At 31.3% G+C, this 20,842-nt stretch overlaps 1 protein-coding gene across 1 annotated transcript in view; it reads right to left on the bottom strand.

The window, feature by feature from the left end:
• The window catches only part of IA-2 (tyrosine phosphatase IA-2), a 251,237-nt gene that overhangs the window by 205,482 nt on the left and 24,913 nt on the right, over positions 1 to 20,842 (bottom strand). The window contains exon 3 of the mRNA XM_066733157.1: positions 4,567 to 4,620. Within this exon, the coding sequence (XP_066589254.1) occupies positions 4,567 to 4,620 (54 nt within the window). The remainder of the gene's footprint in view (positions 1 to 4,566; positions 4,621 to 20,842) is intronic.

The following is a 20,842-nucleotide window of genomic DNA, read 5'->3' as shown; positions in this document are numbered from 1 at the left end:
TACAATCTCTTCGCATGATTAAAATTAATGAGAGAATGTTTTATACAATTAAATATTCAGTCTGCATACAGTTAGACGTTACACACTCTTACAGTAGCTTACCCTACATCTTTATATTATTTAAACTAATTTGTAAAATTCATAATAGTAACTTTTTTAGTATAATTGTAACAATCACCTTCAATAATGTTTTCACCGAAGCATGTAGATGTTGATGAAAGTGACTTGGGGAGTTCGGACAGATTCATTTTAGAAATACTTCTGAGCTCCTTATTTATACATTTATCAGACAGAATATTTGGTGGCTTATCCTTTGTAAACTCCTCTTTCTCAGAACTTACAATTTCCATACTTGTATATGATCGTTTCAGTCGTCGACATCCCTGCTTATATGATTCTGAAACAAAGAAATATTCTGTAGATTAAAATATATTCCTATTTTATCTACATTCCATTTTTTTTTTCTATTTGCATAAATTGTGTATCAAAGCTGTTACGATTTCCTTTAACTTACTTGCATTTGCTAAAATTTCAACTGGGTAATCCTTCCATTCAATGTCAGCCTCAAATGACTCCTTAATATATACAGGTAATTTTGTATATTCATCTTCCGATGGGTATTTACAGAAAAATGATCCTTTTTTTTTGGTGATCCATTTTGATGGAACAAGTTCCACGACGTCCTTTTTACTTATATCAGTTGATTTAGGCAAAAAGAGTACTACTGCGTAATTTTCACAACACATTTTCACAGTTCAATTGAACGTCACGTAATTTAAAAATTTGTTACAACCAATTCAGTTACACATATATAATCTTTAAAACACTGTACGATCCACGCATACGAAGTATAAATAGAATAACTATAAAATAGTAAGCAATGATTGCTACGGAGTTAGACCGGTCGAGAAAGGGCACGTTGCAACAGGAATAAACTTGTTCATATCATCATCCGTTCAGCATTAACGAGGTTGCCAAATTGCACTCAATAGCGTTCGTAACTCCACGAATCAGAAGACTATATTTTCAGAGTTGCACGAAAATTTGAATTATTATTTTTATGTATTTTAAGTATTAATTTTTAACGCATGACGGTACACATACCATTGCCTCTTCAAATATTATTATTTTAACAAAACACTATATACATTAATTTTTAATTCATGTTTTATATTATTAAAATATTTTAATGAAGCATTGAAATTGCGTGCATTTCATTAAAAGCATTTATTAATATACACTTGACATGATGTCTTCAATGGCTATAATGCTTTCAGATTCTGAAAAACGATTAGCGCTAATTATACCAATATCTATGGAAGAAGTTGGATAATCAAATAATTCGTGTTCGTCAATCAGTTCGCAACCAAGAAAAAAATAGTCAGTATTTCCTGACGAAAACCTACTATTTATTTTTCTTTTTAATAATTTTTTTATTTGAGCTATTTTACCATTTTTTAATTGTACCACATTGTTTGGACGATTGGAAGTAAGTTTATAACCATGCAGAGTACAACAGGTAATCACTGAATAAACACTTTCACCATATGTAAAATCATTGTTTGTTAAGTCAAAAATACATTTGTTTATATTTTTTTTCTTCATCATTATGCTCTTTTGCCCCCTTTCCAACTCGTCTATTCTATTTACTATCTGAGTTAGTGGTTTGAAGGGAGACTTTACTAGTTTTTTTAAAACTCCAATGTGATTTTCTCCCCAAAATGCTGATAAATTGCTTAATGATGTTTGAAAGTTCTCAGCATCATCTGCGACATGTATTAAATAATGCATACTTAATACTTGAGACTGCTCTCCATATAAAGATGGTAATAAATAAAAAAAAATTTCCAGTAAATTTCGTGCATAATTGGTATGTTGTTTGATTAAATCGTTACTATGCAGGATACGAGATGCCACAGAGAAGAGTAGAAAGTGTTTATAATAATTTGTTGGTAAAATATCTTTCATTATTATTGGACCACAATATAATAGAAAAAAACGAAATTGGGTCGCTTTCCACCTAGGGATAAGATTAATATCATTATATTTTCGTTGAAAATCACATGGAATGTCATTTGTCAATGAAAGCATTTTATTGCGCATAAGAATTACCTTTGATTTCTTCAAACGCGCAATGCTTGATCTGCCTATCCATTTTTCCAGCAAAGATTTCATTGCACAAAGATAAAAGAGATGCATTGAGTCGATAACAATAGATTTTACTGGATCAAATTTTTTTAACTCAGTTAAGGGAGACTGTATATTTTGTTTATGGTGCTGTGGTTGTTTATTTGTCTTGAATGATCTTTTGGAGCGTTTCTCACAATTCATTAGTGGATATATTCTTTTTTTCTTTCTTCCTTGTCCAACTGTTATACCTTTAACTTCACATCTCTCACACGCATAAAAAGATCCTGGTGGTTTAATACATTTAAGAAATGCTCTCGCTGGAGAATCAGCTATTATAGCTAAAAGTTTAAAACTAAACTGCTTTCCATGAATCTTGATACTGTTTTTAGTTAAATTATTGACCTCTTTTATAAAATCATATAGGTAATCTGATACATCCGCTGGCTTAGAATCTCCATAATATAATCCACAGAGAAAAGGTCTGGTATTATAAACTTCATCGAAAATATTACCAATTATTGGCCACATTTGTATCGAGGAACTATTAAATATTTGCACACCATCAATGTGAACTAGCATTCTTAGCTCTGTTCGATCATAGTCACTAGGAACAACATGTTTTAACCTTTCTTCTATACCTAAGTATATATATTCTCCGTTACTTTGCTGAATGCTTTTCATTGGTTGCAAAATTCGATGATGAGTTGTACCTAACAAGGTTTGCGCAGTTTTTGGCAGAGTTGTATGATAACCTTCCTCTCGAAGTATTAACAGCAGCTCTGTAACAGTTTTTAAGCATAAGGTGCTTTGATTTTTTAAAACCCATTCACGGAGTTTTGCCCTTATTCCAACGTTGTTCGTTTCTTCTTCTGATATTGAAGCGACCAATGAAAAACTGCTTGATGACGATGAAACGGTGGACGAACTACATTGACTCAAGCTCAAAAGTGCCTCATGGTTATCTGAATTATTTTCCAGATCATTCTGTTGTTGGGAAACACTAATACAACTTTCACTTTCACTTGCATTATTGGGTGTTTCATTATTAACATTTTCCGTTTTTTTTAATTCGCGATATTTTTTAACGCGGTAATAATTTTGAGACATCGCGATAAATTAAAAGCGTATGTAGAATGTTGAAGAATCTAACCGTCTGAGAAAAAACCAAGCGTGTTACGACACGTCGTGAATTGGTATGCGCGATCTCAATGCGACGCTACTGCCGCCTGTAAGAACTGATGGAATAAGGATAGATTGTATAATGACATATAGAAAATTTAAGATTTTTTGGAAACGCTGTATGACAAATTATAATTCACAGGTGGTTTCTCCGAAAGACTAGTTCTTAATGATAAACAAATTTTCATCAATATATACTCTTTCTGAACTGGCCACTGTTTAGTCTATGAATTGGGCGATGTTTGGGAAATTATTGGTGAAGAAAAGTACATTTTACCAAAAGTTCTAATTAATATTGAAACAGTTATTTTAAATTATTAATTTATTTGTATGTTTAATGTGTATAAATAAATGGATAACTTAAAATAACTATTCCAACATTTATTTAAATTTTTAGAATAAATTAATTATTTAGCCCAATGATTTCCCAGATATTGGCCAATTAATGTACCAGACATTGGCCAGTTTATAATAACTGTATGTCGGTCATTTGTTGGTAACCAATAATCGGCTGTTTAACGGGAATTGTTTATTACATGCCATACATCGGCCGATGGTTGGCAGTGTTTCCTTAACTGGCGATTCCTGCTTGGGTTGTACTGTCGGTAAAGCATGCGTGAGGGATCCCGTTAAATCGGTGAGTTTGATTTTCTCATTATTGATGCATTCATTTTAAATCATTCCTTTCAGCTTCGTCAGAAGAAAGAGAACGCTTTCATGTATTACTTGTGTTAACATATTAGTGCGCTCTTTACCAGCTTAGCCACTGATACTTTTCTTTTCATTACGTCAACTCGTTCTTTCCATCAATTTAGTCAATGATACTTGTACTAAATTGAATTAGAATTATAATGAAAAGGATTTCGCTATTTTTGAAATTAATCTAATAGCTAGATTAAAGAAATAAATAGGAAATGTATTATCGCGTGCGATCGATACTTTTTTCTTTCTAGCGAGGTGTTTGTCAATTGTGTTTTCACTCTCTCTACTTTCCATTGTGCAGTTAAAGTCGTTCGAAAAGGACCGGAAAAAGGTGATTTTTAAATGGAAATAACTTTTAAACCCCTTGAACGATTCGAACGAAATTTTACACGTGCACTCGGGTTATCACCCCGAACCTCCAGTTAGGAGAAAATGCAATCGTTTCGTTACACCCTGTATATAAAAATATTGTCTTTTTTACAACAATCTTCCTGTGCACAGTATTTCTTTCATTTTTTTTTATTTGAATCTTAATTAATTAAGTTTTAAGCTTACCATTGTAACACGTTTCGGTCCTGGAATTGCAAAGGCTCTTGCTAAACAGACATCCTGAAACAAACATCAATTGTAATAGAAATTTAACAATTCTTTAATAGTTTTGAGTCGAGAGGAATAAAATAATTATTTCTTTACATAATAGTGATAACGAATGTAAAATTTAAAAGCATTGGAGAGAAATCTTTGCAAAGAAGGAATGTAAATATTTGAAATTTTTATGGAGATATTGCATTGTTTTTATTTGTGGCCTCGATTAAAATTCGATAACGAATGATCTCAGGGGAGAAGAAAATGATTTTACGCACTCTTCTTCTTTCAATAACACTAAGTAATTAACGCTCGACTCCTCAAAGTGCTCCAACAATATCAATCGATCATTGCAAATGTAAAAAGTAGAATTATTATTTATGGAAAGATGGTTTCTTAAAATTGCTAAGCTGCTACTACTCTCACTAAGCTTGACTTTTTCCATCAAGCACTTTCTACGAATATCATACAACTCCTACATCTTTTTCGATTCCTTTATTTCGTTCATTAGTTTTAGAAGAACTTAAGGGGAATCTGTATATCGACATTACAGAGCGAAATCTTGCGCCAAACGAAACGGCCTCATTTCTTAACCGATTTTAACGTTTATACACCTTTTTGGAAACGCCAAAAGATTATCTAGCGATCTTCGTTGGCCGATTTTTTAAATTTCACTTTTTTCTTATTTTTTTTTTAGATGTTCATTTTTTGAAAAATCGGCCAACGAAGATCGCTAGATAATCTTTTGGCGTTTCCATAAAGGTGCATAAACGTTAAAATCGGTTAAGAAATGAGGCCGTTTCGTTTGGCGCAAGATTCCGCTCAGTAAAGTCGATATACAGATTACCCTTAATATGAAATATCTGATAAATAAATCTATCACATTCAATACAGGAATTTATTTATTTAAAATTGTATACGTAACTGGTAGAATAGAGTTTGACAGAAAAGTAAGTATAACTTTCTTCTTTGATAAGTATTATTTTATTCGATTATGTCTTTCGTTCGTTGGTTCTAGAAAAGCTCAATATGATATAAGAGCAAATAAATAAATATTCGAATTTTATGATAGTACCTTTCTGTTTGAAGCTGTGTGAGTGGATGTTAGAAACAGATGTACAGAAAAATTAAATAAAATTTACAGTTCAAAACACGATGTTCGTTCGATTAAAATTGCCTTGAAGTGAGTAATAAGAATGAAAATCATTAAATAAATAAGGTCGCCCTCGCACACTTGTCAGTGGAAACAGACCGTTTTGTTGCATCTGTCCAGTGAACTTTATGGTGCGATTCCTTTTTCTGATCAATCAGAGTCGAGAAATATAATTTTTGTAAAAGTGGAAAAATTACCTTTTTCTCAAAGCTATACAGGGTCTTTTCCAAACAGCGGAGCATAGGAGATTCGTGTTAGTTGACTATAGCACTCGGAATGATCGAATCTGAGAGCGCTGATTGGTCAATATTACGTAGTACCAACAGATAATAAGCCGTTACCAATAGTCGGATACAAAAAATGAGATTCTTCCGCCATATTGGTGTGGAGAAATGTTTACATGCTAATCCTAGCAGAAAGAGGTGTAAAATGGAGAAATGTCAAATGGTAAGGTTACTAAAGTAAAAATTGAAAATAATGAATGGAAAGTACGAATATTCTTCGTTTTCATTTGAAGTATTCAATTTTTACTTTAGTAACGACACAATTTGATATTTTTCCATTTTACACATCTTTCTGTTACGATCAGCATGCAAACATTTCTCCACACCAAAATGGCGGATGAATCTCATTTTTCGTCTCCAACTATTGGTAACAGCATATTATATGTTGGTACTACGTAATATTGACTAATCAGCGCTCTCAGATTCCATCATTCCGAGTGCTATAGTCAACTAACACGAATCTCCTATGCTCCGCTGTTAGGAAAAGACCCTGTATACACACAAGGGTATCCGTTAAAAAGGCATTAATTTTGTTTGTTTGTTAACTATATCTAACTTGGTGTAGAATCAGATAAAAATGAGGTTTGCAAGAGCCTAGCCGAAGTAGGTAGTAAAAACCTGTGCCACCGGAAGATTGAAGCTAAAAACGAGATTTCGCATAGAAAAATTATATTTTTTGACTATTTTGAATGTCATTTCTTCATTCTTCAAACGTTGCACATGATGATGTAGCTTTAGTTAGTCTCAGGGTCCTTGAATATGGATCCATAGTGAAATTTATCTTTTGAATTGTTACAACCTTTATTTCCCGTGTTAATATTTTTTAAAATAACGATTTGCAATAAAAATTCATTATAGCTGTATCTTGAATAATTTCTCCTTGTTTACCTCGGTATCACCGCCCCTTTTCGTTCTGACATATTTGAATATAATAAAATTATGTAAACATTTTTTTAAATTGTTTGTAACATGGGGTAATGCTGTTAGAAAACATTGATTTATGATGACAAATCCTTTTATTCCTGTATCTCTTCTAGAATCTCTACCTTTTACTCTCTTTCTGTTTCTATTACTTCTAAATAATTAATTTTTAAGTTAAAAGTATAGGCTCTAAGCTCTACCTTAAGGATATATTGAATGCATTTTTAATTTCTTAAAATTTAAATAGTTTTGTTAATCAGCTCTCACGTATATTTAGATAGAATTTTTGGTAATATTAATATATTTTACAATAAGATATATTTATATTACCAAAAATTCTATCTAAATGTACGTAAGAACTCATTAACAAAAATATTTAAATTTTAAGAAATTAAAAAAGCATTCAATATATCCTTAAGGTAGAGCTTAGAGCCTGTACTTTTAACTTAAAAATTAATTATTTCGAAGTAATAGAAACAGAAAGAGAGAAAAAGATAGAGATTCTAGAAGATACAGGAATAAAAGGATTTGTTATCATAAATTAATTTTTTTTAACAGCATTAACCCATAAAACGCATGTTACAAAAAATTTAAAAAAATGTTTACATAATCTTATCATATTCAAATATGTCAGAACGAAAAGGGGCGGTGATACCGAGGTAAAAAAGGAGAAATTATTCAAGATACAGCTATAATGAATTTTTATTTCAAATCGTTATTTTAGAAAATATTAACACGGTAAATAAAGGCTGAAACAATTCAAAAGATAAATTTCACTATGGATCCATATTCAAGGACCCTTAAACTAACTAAAGCAACATCATCGTGTGAAATGTTTGAAGAATGAAGAAATGACATGCAAAATAGTCAAAAAATTTCATTTTTATATACGAAGTCCTGTTTTTAACTTCAATCCTTCGGTGGCACGGGTTTTTACTACCTAAATCGGCTAGACTCTTGCAAACCTCATTTTTATCTGATTCTATACCAAGTTAGATATAGTTAACAAACAAACAAAAATAATGCCTTTCTAACGGACACCCTAGTACACACATGGCATCTATCACTTTTCTTGTTTTTTTTTTTTTAAATTGAAACTTGTAATTAAACAACGAAAATATGTAGAGTATATAGCTGAATATACAGGGTGTAACAGGAATAATGTATTTAATTTTAACCAAATATTCTCGAGCATAAACTAAGTCGAAAAGTCATGTACCATTAATACTGTAAAAGCATCATTGCTGAGATAAATCAATTTTAAACCGATAAATCAGGGGTTTGATTCAACGGAAAAATTAGTTTACTCTCACTTTCGTTGACAGTTCCCCTTCAAAAAACAAAAGATGTTTGTACTTCTCTGTCGATCGGTATTGTCGTACGGGTGTAGGCACACACTTACGCAACTACGCCGATTAATAATATTACCTCCTAATGTCTTACATTCCTGATCCTGGTGGTGATGAAATTCATATTTGGTGGAAAAGTCTGGAGAATAATGCGGTGTTTTTCGGAGATTAATTTTCAAGTCGCTTTATCTTTTCGGTGGCGCAGCATATAATCTGCTCTATGTTAGTCAAAACATAGGTATTTTATTATAAAAGCAATTATAAGAAATTGTATTTTTTCTGTTTTTGGAAGTCTCACTGCTTTATGAGATAGAACAGGTTGCTACATCATTGGAAGATCAAAATGACTCGAGAATGGATTATCAAGTAAGGCCTTAGTCCACTAGAAATTTGAATCTAAGTGGAGAACTTGAGGGATCCCTTTAAGAATAAATGAGCTATTTTTTCATTTTATGAAGGGACAAGGCACAAAATTAAAAATAATTTTTCCTTTATACCGTAGATAGGTCAAAGTTTTTGCCTTTTTGCCCAGTACTTTTAGCATTGTGTCTGCCTAAATGGACTTGCCAGTAAAATTTGCCAATTGCTAAGTCAGATTCTAGTTTATAGTGACTAGAAGTTGATATGGTCAGCAAAAAGAAATATATTACAATTCACCTAGCAAATCGTAATAAAGTGAAGAGAAAAGCATAAGCATTTACTAATTTATCTTTCAAATCTTTTCGTACTTAAGAACGTGCAAAGACTATGAATAATTATTTACAGCATTAACAAAAAATAATTTTTAGTTTTGTGGCTTGTCCCTTCATAAAATGATAAAAAAAGCTTACTTATTCTTAAAGGGATCCCTCAAGTTCTCCACTTAGATTGAAATTTCTAGACAAGGCTATGGTCTTACTTTTGAGAATCTATTTTCGCACGCGCGAGTCATTTTGCTCTTCCAATGATGCACACAGCAAACAGCTCTATCTAATAAAACAGTAAAATTGTCAAAAACAGAAAAAATTAAAATTTCTTATAATAGCTTTTCTAATATAACACTTATTTGTTGACTACCTTAGAACAGTTCATATGTCGCGTACCGAAAAGATAAGACGACTTGAAAATTAATTTACAAATAACGCCGTATCGTTGCCCAGAGTTTTCAACTAAATGGGTGCTTCCGAGGATTCTTTTAAAAATAGGCAGAAAATGAATTTCATCAGCACCAGAATCAGGAATATAAGACATTGGGTGGAAATATTAATAATCGACGTAGTTGCGTTTGTGTGTGTATATGCGTGTACGACAATACTGATCGACAGAGAAGTACAAGCTTCTTTTGTTTTTAGAGGGGGAACTGTCCACGAAAGTGAAAATAAAGTAATTTTTCCGTTGAATCAAAGCCCTGATTCATCGGTTTAAAGTTGGTTTATTTCAGAAATGATGCTTTTTCGGACCTTATAGCATAGGACTTTTTTACTTAGTTTAGCCCCAAGAATATGTGGTTAAAAGTAAAAACATCAGTGCTGTTACACCCTGTATACAGGGTTTATCAGCAATGATGCTCTTTTAATTTTAACCAAATATTCTCGAGCATAAACTAAGTCGAAAAGTCATGTACCATTAATACCGTAAAAGCATCATTGCTGAGATAAATCGATTTTAAACCGATAAATTAGGATTTTGATTCAAAGGAAAAATTACTTTACTTTCACTTTCGTTGACACTTCCCTTTCGATAAATAAAAGAAGCCCGTACTTCACCGTTCCGTATTGCCACACACACACATTTGAAACTATACCAATTACAAATATGACCTCATGACGTCTTAAATTCCTGATCCTAGTGCTGATGAAATTTATATGCTGCTTATTTTTAAAAGGATTCTCGAAAGAACTTATTAAGTTGAAAATTCTGGATAACGATAAGGCGTTATTTGTATATTAATTATAAAGTCATTTTATCTTTTTGGTGACGTGACATATGAGCTGCTATAAGATTGTCTGAACATAAGTATTATATTAAAAAAGCGATTATAAGAAATCGTTTTTTTTCTGATTTGGAAAATCTTACTGTTTTATCAGATAGAGCAGTTTGCTGTATGCATCATTGGAAGATCAAAATGACTAGTATAAAAGAGATTTTCAAGTAAGGCCATAGTTTTCTCTGGAAATTTCGATCTAAAGTGGAGAGCATGAGGGATCCTTTTAAGAACAAATAAGCATTTTTTCATTTTATGAAGGGACAATCTACAAAATTAAGAATAATTTTTTCTTTAGACCGTAGATTGTCCATTGTTTATGCCTTTTTGTATAATGTCTGCTTAAGTGGACTTGCTAGTACAACTAGCCAAATTGCTAGACCAGATTCTAGTTTGTAGTAACTAGAAGGTGATATTGTCACTAAAATGAAATATTTTACAATTCACCAATCAAATCGTAACTAACCGAAGAGAAAAGCGTAAGTATTTATTAACTTATCTGAACTCTTCTTGTACCTCAGAGCATGCAAAGATTATGAATAATAATCTACAGCATTATCAAAAAATTATTCTTAGTTTTGTAGCTTGTCGTTTCATAAAATAAAAACAGGCTTATTTATTCTTATAGAGGGATACCTCAAGCTCTCCACTTAGATCGAAATTTCCAGAGAAGAGTATGGGCTTACTTGAAAATCTCTTTTGCGAGTCATTTTGATCTTCCAATGATGCACACAGCAATTTGCTCTATCTGATAAAACAGTAAGATTTTCCAAATCAGAAAAAAAACGATTTCTTATAATCACTTTTTTAATATAATACTTATATTTTGACTCCCTTAGAGCATTTCATATGTTTCATCACCGAAAAGATAAAACTACTTGAAAATTAATCTACAAATAACACCGTCTTATTCTCCAGACTTGTCAACTAAATGGGTGCTTTCTAGGATCCTTTTAAAAATAGGCAGAAAATAAAATTCATCAGCATCAGGATCAGGAATGTAAGACATTAGGAGATAATATTAATAATCGGAGTAGTTGCGTGCGTGTATGTGTACGTGTATGTGTATGTACGTATACGACAATACGGATCGGTGGAGAAGTACAAACTTCTTTTGTTTTTTGAAGGGGAAATGTCAACGAAAGTGAAAGTAAAGTAATTTTTCCGTTGAACCAAGGCCCTGATTTATCGGTTTAAAATTAATTAATTTTAGCTATGATGCTTTTACTGTATTAATGGTACATGACTTCTCGACTTAGTTTATGCTCAAGAATAGATGGTTAAAATTAAAAGCATCATTGTTGATACACTTTGTACATGGTTCATTCTGTATTAAATCGGCCCACCTCCCCTGCACACTTCAATTTTTGAGATAAAATTGTTTTCAGTATCATAAAATTGTCGTTGAAATGTATATTTTTTATGTTGTTAGGTTTTTCTGAAAATTCAAAATGGCCGAACCAGAATCTAGGCTGAAATAGAAGGATGCGTATAATTTTATTTAATATTTTGCAATAACTTTTTCATCTGGTTTACGAAATTACTCCGCATAGGCTTTTTTTTTAGGTTTTATTGCCTGCTGAATCTAAATCCGTTGCGAAAAGTGAGATAGCACGTCAAAATTCTGATGAAAATAACACTCAAGCTGTTTAAACGTCATTTTTTATAGTTTTTGTTATGTTGTAGCAGTGCTACATTTTTTCTTTGCATTTCATTCACGCTATATAAATCTATAAAGTTTTCTTTTTCAAATGAGTCCTGGCGCATGCCATTGTGACTATTAGTTCCTTTACTATAGCTACTATAGTTATAGAAGGCCTTTAAGGGGATCCATTGCACGTCGAGAAAATACTTCCAAATTATCTTCTACAATTTTACAAATTTGAAAATATTCATAGGGACCAAATTGGCTCGTATTTATCTGCTTAATTAACGTAAAGGCTTATTTTTTGGATTATAAAAAAAATTTTTTTAAATCGGATATTAATAATAATATTTTATTTCCCATCAATAATTTCGATAAAAGGAGCCTTTATGACGCTGCGCCAAACTTTAACGAGTAATTTAAGACTAACAAGAAGCAAATATTTCCATAAATGTAGAAGATATTTTGGAAATACTATTGTAGCGCAACAAGGAAAAATGTGCAAATTTGCCATTGTTGCGCTACAATAGTATTTCCAAAAAATCTTCTACATTTATGGGAATATTTGCTTCTTGTTGGTCTTAAATTACTCGTTGAAGTTTGGCGCAGCGTCGTAAAGGCTCCCTTTTTCGAAATTATTGATGGGAAATAAAATATTATTATTAATATCCGATTTAAAAATTTTTTTTTGCTTTAATTAAAAAAATAAGCCTTTACGTTAATTAAGCAGATCAATACGAGCCAATTTGGTCCCTATGAATATATTCAAATTTTTAAAATTGTAGAAGATAATTTGGAAGTACTTTCTCGACGCGCAATGGATCCCCTTAATAGGATTGCATACAACGGGCCACCGGCAAGTATATTTTTTGTGTTACTATTTTCCTTTTTCCAAATTTTAACTTTCATCATGGTAACACAAATTTATACTTGCCTAGCATTTTGATTTCACTATTTTTTTTAATTAAAATATTTTATATTTCTATATTAATTATGCTAGATACGACTTATGTAGTTGCCGTTCTTTCTTTACAAGCGAAGCTTATTTTTTGTGGGCCTTTTATAATTGCTATTAAAAATCTGTATTTCCCTCATTTCTCGTTGCTAAATAGACACGTATACACAATATCTTATTTCTACATATATATTTAATTAAATTACAATCTACATTATGATCATTAACACGTACTTTTCAATTTTATTCAATATAAATCATATAAAACATTAACGATCTTTAATAATTACTTTTAAAAATCTGTATTCCCTTCCATTTCTCGTTATTAAACAGACCTACACACACACAATATCTTGTTATCATATAATTAATTAAATTACAATAAACATTGAGTCATTGATATTTTTTAAATTTATCCAATACACATGACATTAACATTAATTATGTTATATAAATGATATCGAAATAATCCATATTTACCTCATTTTCTTGAAAAGTTCATACTACTTTTTTATATAATTAAAAAAGGTACAATACACTTTATGAGTGTGTTTGATCATTAATATTGTTTAAATTTATCCATCACAGACGATATTAACATTAATCATCTTATAAAACTGCTATCAGTAAATCGTAATTCTCTCCGCATCTGATTACTAAATTAGAATTCTCTCTTATATATTCAGGGTGTCCCATGAACGATGGCCACGTCAATACCGTCGGGTAGGATACGAAATTCTAAGCGAAAAAATTCTAAAAACAGTTTGGTTAGCATTCTTGTTTAAGAAGTTATTTGCAATTAAAGATTCTCGATTATAATAGCCATTCTTAAAGAGAAAGATTGTTTTGGTCGCATTATAAGGTAAAAAATACTAAGATTTTGTGAATTAAAATACTAAGAAAAACACAAAGCCAAACATCCACTTGAGCCTATGAAGTGATTGAAGGCCGATCGGCAGTCTCGAGTGCAAACGCCATAAAAACAATCAAAACATAAACACTTTCGAGTAAAGCTATAAGCTAGGTTTGAAACTTTTATAATTTTCATTTAACAAATAAATAATAATTGTTGTTTAATTCTACCTATTCTTCCGATGAAAATGAGTCCAAACGTGACATAATTATGACTATTTTTAGCGATACTATTCATTAATACTTTCTAGAATTGACGTAATTATGTTGCGTTCGAACTCATTTTCATCGTAAAAATATGCACAATTTAAAAATATAAATTATTAATTTGTAAGACGAAAGTTGCAAAAGTTTCAATCTTAGCTTATAGCTTTTTACGAAAGTTTTTGTTTCGATTGTTTTTATGGTGCTTGCACTCGAAACTGCCGATCGGCCTTCAATCGTTTCATAGGCTTAAGTGGATGTTTGACTTTGTGTTTCTCTTATTATTTTAATTCACAGAATCTTAGCATTTTTGACCTTATAATGCAACCAAAATAATCTTCCTCTTTAAGAAAGGCTACTTTAATCGATCATCTTTAATTGCAAATAACTTTTTAACTAATGGTAAAGGGAAAAAAGTTTCTACAATTTTTTTACTTACAATTTGTCTCCTATCCGATGGTATTGGCATGGCCATCATTTGTGGGACACCCTATATATACAGGGTGATTCTCTAACGGCGGGACATAGGAGATTGATATTAGTTGATTATAGCACCCAGAATGATGAAATAATCCAAGAACCCTGATTGGTCAATATCGTATAGTGCCAACTTAAAATAGTCCATTACCAATAGTTTGATACAAAAAATGAGACCCATCCGCCATTTTGGTGTAAAAGTATTTACACACTTTTCGTAAATAGAAGCAGAAGGAAATGAATGAGCTGTCAAAAGTAGTGATTCAGATTAATTTGTGATAAGTGTAACTTTGGCAAATAAAAGTGATGTTTGTAATAAAAAGAGGAGATAGGGAAGAACTATTGGTTTTCATAAATTTTGTTATTTAATGTATTAACCATGACTGACTCAATGAGTTCAGTCAAAGCCTTACATTACAGCGTTTCCATCTTCTTTAATAATCAAGTGTATTTTTGTAACAACAAACTCAAACTTCTTGTTATACCAGTGGACACAATGACCTATCAGATGTTATCCATTTCCATAAAAAAAAAAATATTTAAGTTCTCATTGAGTCAGTCATGATTAATACATTAAATAACAAATTTTATGAAAACCAAGTTCTTCCCTATCTCCTCTTTTTATTGCAATCATCACTTTTATTTGCCAAAGTTACACTTATCACAAATTAATCGGAATCACTACTTTTGACAGCTCATTCATTTCCTTCTGCTTCTATTTACGAAAAGTGTGTAAACACTTTTACTCCAAAGTGGCGGATGGGTCTCATTTTTTGTATCAAAATATTGGTAATGGCCTATTTTAAGTTGGCACTATACGATATTGACCAATCAGGATTCTTGGATTTCATCATTACGGGTGCTATAATCAACTAACACCAATCTCCTATGTCCCGCCGCTAGAGAATCACCCTGTATGTATATGGGGCATTCTTTGCCAATTTGGCCACCCCCATACCCACTTCATTTTTTGAGATAAAATAGTTTTTAGCATATGAAAATTTTCGTTGAAATGTTTATTTTTTAATGTCGTCAGGCGTTTTTGAAAATTCAAAATGGCCGACCCGGAAGCAAAGCTGTAATAGAAGGATGCGTAAACATTAATTTCATATTTTACAATAACTTTCTCATCTGGTTTACAAAATTACTCTACATAGGCTTCTTTATGTTTCTTTACCAAAATGGCAGTAAAAAGTAAAAAAATTTACAAATTTGATTTTTTTTTTATTAATTTTTTCTTCGAAATTTCAGGCTTAAATAAAAATTGCAGTAGAAGAGAAATGTTTTAGAATTAATTGAATAATACTTTTAACATTTTTTTAATATTTTAATTTTGCTATCTTTCAAAAAATCAAAAATCATTGCCAAAAAATTTGAGAGTAGTTTTCAATAAATTCTAAGACATTTTTCTTCTACAGCAATTTTTATTTAAGCCTGCAGTTTTTAAGAAAAAATTAATAGAAAAAAATTAATTTTGTGGATTTTATGACATTTTACCGGCCATTTTAACAAAAAACATAATAAAAGCGTATGTAGAATAATTTCATTAAACTATATAAAAAAGTTATTGCAAAATATTAAATAAAATTTAACGCATCCTTCTATTTCAGCCTTGTTTCTGGGTTGGCAATTTTGAATTTTCAAAAAAGCCTGACGGCATTGAAAAATAGACATTTCAATAAAACTTTTCGTATGTTGAAAACTATTTTATCTTAAAAATTGAAGTGAGCAGGGAGGATGGCCTATTTGGCAAAGAATGACCTATATATATATATATATATATATTACATATCTTGTTTCCGTGTGTAATTAATAAAATTATAATATATTTTAAGATGATTAATATTTAAATTTATCCACAATAAAGATGATAACAACATTAATGATTTTATGTGTAATTACTTTGAGCGACATTTGGCTATCTGCTGATAGATCCATCGGATTATATAGTATACAATTATGTAATTAAGTAATTAATGGCTAGCAGACTAAAAGTACCATTATTGACTTTCACGTTGCATTATCTTAAGGGGATGCATTGAGCGAATCAAACACTCATTCAAGTTTATCTTCCAAACTATTAGGAATATGAACTTTTTTGTAGAGATTAAATTTACTCATTGCACTGCACTGAAGCGCACTACAAACTCGGTTTCTCAAAATTATAAAAAAAAAATTCATAAAAGTTATAAATACTTGTAATTTTGTTGGTCATAATAATATTGAAAATTAGGCATTGTAGGCGTTGTAGCTAGCTAAAGAAAAGTTCTATGACTAATTTGAGACCAAGAAGAAACAAATATACTTAAAAATGTGGAAGATTTTTTTGAAAAACTAAATTAGCTATTGAAAGAAAGACAAGTTTTAAACTGTTTTACCGACAGAGAAGTTTCACAGTGCATTAGACAAGGACAGGCTGATTAGTTCTCTCGCTGTAGAAGGGGTACCAACTCTCTCCCCATCATTCCCCGCTAAACAAACCAACTCTCCTGCACACAGCAAGATGGCTGGCTAACGCTGCCTGTCGGTGTAAATCCGTAGCGGAATAATAGAAGAACAAATAATTATTTGTAGATTTCAGGGTTAGGTTTTCGCAAATCCGGCGTTGTACCGCCCTTCCATATCATTTCTGAAAGCTACTATAAATTTCTCAAATCATTTTATCATCCACAAGTCTCAAAAAACGTGAATTAGTTGACGAAAGCGTGACTCGTAGCAGCCGACGCTGCTGCGCTACACAACTTAGCGATCAGGTTGGCTGCTACGAGTCACGCTTTCGTCAACTAATTCAAGTTTTTTGAGACTCGTAGATGATAAAATGATTTGAGAAATTTATAGTATCTGTCGGAAATGATATGGAAGGGCGGTACAACGCCGGATTTGCGAAAACCTAACCCTGAAATCTACAAATAATTATTTGTTCTTCCATTATTCCGCTACGGAATCACACCGACAGGCAGCGTTAGCCAGCCGTTTTGCTGTGTGTTGGTGCTCGTAGGTGATGCGCTACACAACTTAACGACCAGCGTCGGCTGCTACGAGTTATGCTTTCGTCAACTAATTCACGTTTTTTGAGACTTGTAGATGATAAAATGATTTGAGAAATTTATAGTAGCTGTCGGAAATGATATGGAAGGGCGGTACATCACCGGATTTGCGAAAATCTAACCCTGAAATCAACAAATAATTATTTGTTCTTTCATTCTGCTACGGATTCACACCGACAGGCAGCGTTAGCCAGCCATCTTGCTGTGTGTAGGAGAGTTGGTTTGTTTAGCGGGGAATGATGGGGAGAGAGTTGGTACCCCTTCTAAAGCGAGAGAGCTAATACGCCTGTCCTTGTCTAACGCACTGTGGAACTTCTCCGTCGGTAAAACAGTGTAAAACTTGTCTTTCAATAGCTAATATAGTTTTTCAAAAAAATCTTCCACATTTTTAGGTATATTTGTTTCTTCCTGGTCTCAAATTAGTCATAGAACTTTTCTTTAGCGCGCTACAACGTCTAATTTTAATATTATTATGACCAACAAAATTACAAGTATTTATAATTTTTATGAATTTTTTTTTTTATAATTTTGAGAAACCGAGTTTGTAGTGCGCTTCAGTGCAGTCAAAAGAGTAAATTTAATCTCTACAAAAAAGTTCATATTCCTAATAGTTTGGAAGATAAACTTGAATGAGTGTTTGAATCGCTCAATGCATCCCCTTAATAAGATTACAATAGAATTAATATATAATTGCATCGACTTTCTTTCTTTACCCTTCAATAAACCAGTTTTATGGTAGATTAAATTTTTTGTATTTGTATCTAAGGAAGAAAAACGGTTTGAAAGATAAAACAATAAAATTATTTCCTTAGCAATAATTTATTACAAATAATATAGATTACGTGATTTTTGCGGAGTATTTAAATCGAGGAAATATTAATTTCCTTGAAATAAATCTTTTTAAAAAGTGACGTTAAGGAAGTATTTATATGCTAGATATATTAATGGAATTGAATTAAGGGGAGATATACACCTAGATGGTCGAAAAAAAATCAATTTTTTTTTGCATTTTCTTTAAGCTTGATGTCTCTAGAATATCTCATGAAAACGGCAAGTTAAATTTTCTAAAAATAAGCTAGTTACAGCTGAGAAAGTGAAACTGATTTTTCACTCCAAACCGGCAGATAGGTAGTGGCAAGGGATCCTTAGACCCTTCGTGTTTCTTTTGTATGAAGAACTGGTATCCCTGTGTGGGGTATCCTTAAACATCCTTTCAAGTATGAAGGAACATACTATATTACCGTTATTCACTGCCAGAAATAGCTTGCAGAAATAGAACTCATTGTAAGTTGTGTGTGTGACAAATTTAATGATTGATTAATTCCCAAATTTTCAAACGCGTTTTTCTCAGAACTACATTTTTCAAATCGGTACCAGAAATTTCTCGAAAACTAATGAACCGATTGCTTTGAAATTTTGTGTAGTTATTCTATATACAATTATCTAGCCTTTGTCATAGGATTTTTTTCCGTAACTTAGATTTTGTTTTATAGGCAAAATAGTAACTAATTTTTGGTCCGAAAATCACTACTTTTGTTTAAACATCTGCCATTTTGTCATAAAACAATATTTTCAAAACCGGCTATGACAAAGACTAGATTATAGTATCTAATTTAATAATCTTTTTCGATTTTCTTTCTCAGGTGATTTTTTAAGAAAGGCTAACTGGTTCCGCATACGTGTATTTTTTTACGAAGCAACCATGATCGTTGTATTACATTAGATTTACTTGAAATTTTTAAATAAAAAAAATTGAACACATAATTGAATGTATATGTTTTTAGATAATTGAAACCCCAATCCAAAATTTTAAATAGTTTTCCTTAAAAAAATTAATAAAATGACATTTTTTTCCGGCTTCTAGGTATATATCTCCCCTTAAATAGATTCAATTTTGATTTCCTTCAAATGTATAATCCATGAACAAATTTAATTGGTTCTATTTAAAGAGAGATTTAATTAAATCAAGTGTTTTGTTTTCTTTTTTTCAAAATATGTATATCGAATAAAATAGAAAAATTATTTTGAATATAGAGTGAAATAAAATCAGCACGTATATCATTCTCGATGAAATTAAAGAAACTGTTCTTTTTTCTTTGTACATTGGTAAGAAAATACACAGAGGTAAGAAGTTTCTACAATATCGCTTCAGAAGAATAAAAGAGAATATAAAAAAATACATTTTAAAATACTTATCGCTTTAACATTTTATTATGATAAGTATATTAATATATTTTTTATATACTGCTCTATATATGTAGGTTTTTGTAGTGTTTCGACGAGGAATCTGATATATTATATCCAATAAAGCAAGTAAATTGTGTCAAATTAAGAGTAGAATAAGATTAGCGCGTATTCTGAATGAAATTAGAGGAAACTGTATTATTGTTTATGAGCCAGTGAGAAGATGCTTCGGATGCTGCGAGATAATGTCTTCAATTAGAAGGGAAAATAAGGCTTTAACAGAAATTTATCATTTTCACGTCATTATGTTCAAAACTTCAGTCGTTTCAACGTCATTAAAATTATTGTTTTATCGAGGAAGAAAAGAAAGGCGATTTAAGAGAAAGACAAGCTTTTTAAACCTAAAAAAAATATTTTAAAATACTAATCACCTTAAAGATTTATCATGAAAATAATTTATATATATATATATATATATATATATACACAGGGCGTCTTACGCAAAACACTCTGTATACAGGGTGTAACGAAACGACCGCCTTTTCTCGTAACTGGAGGTTCGGGGTAACCATCCAAATTCACGTGTAAAATTTGGTTCGAATCGTTCAAGGGGTTTAAAAGTTATTTCCATTTAAAACTCACCGTTTTTCGGTCCTTTTCGAACGACTTTAACTGTGCATAATAAAGTAAAGAAAGTGGATAAACAATTGACGAACACCCCACTAGAATGTAAAAATTATCGATCGCGCGCGATAATACATTTGCTATTTATTTCATTAATTTGGCTATTAGATTAATTTTAAAAATAGCAAAATCCTTTTCATTACAATTCCAAATCAATTCAATACAAGTATCATTGACTGAATTGATGGAAAGAGGGAGAAGATAGAATGAAAAGGAAAGTATCAAAAGGTAAGATGTCACGCGACAGCACTGATAATTTAATAGGAAACACATCAAGGCATTTTCTTTCTACAAACGAAGGTAAAAAGAATTATTTAAAATCAATTCATTGATGATAGAAAAAATTAAACTTACCCATTATTGTTCTCCAAGTTCCTTTACACCGAAGTTTTTGAAAAAGCTTCAAACTGGCTCCTCGATGATTTCCAGAATGCACACTTTCATTGATTTTGCATTTAAGAACTCGCG

Source organism: Prorops nasuta, unplaced genomic scaffold (genome assembly GCF_024137725.1).
Source record: "Prorops nasuta isolate Cenicafe-Biocafe unplaced genomic scaffold, Cenicafe_Pnas_1.2 PNAS00010, whole genome shotgun sequence".
Taxonomy (NCBI): Eukaryota; Metazoa; Arthropoda; class Insecta; order Hymenoptera; family Bethylidae; genus Prorops; species Prorops nasuta.
This window is presented reverse-complemented; position numbering and strand designations above follow the sequence as displayed.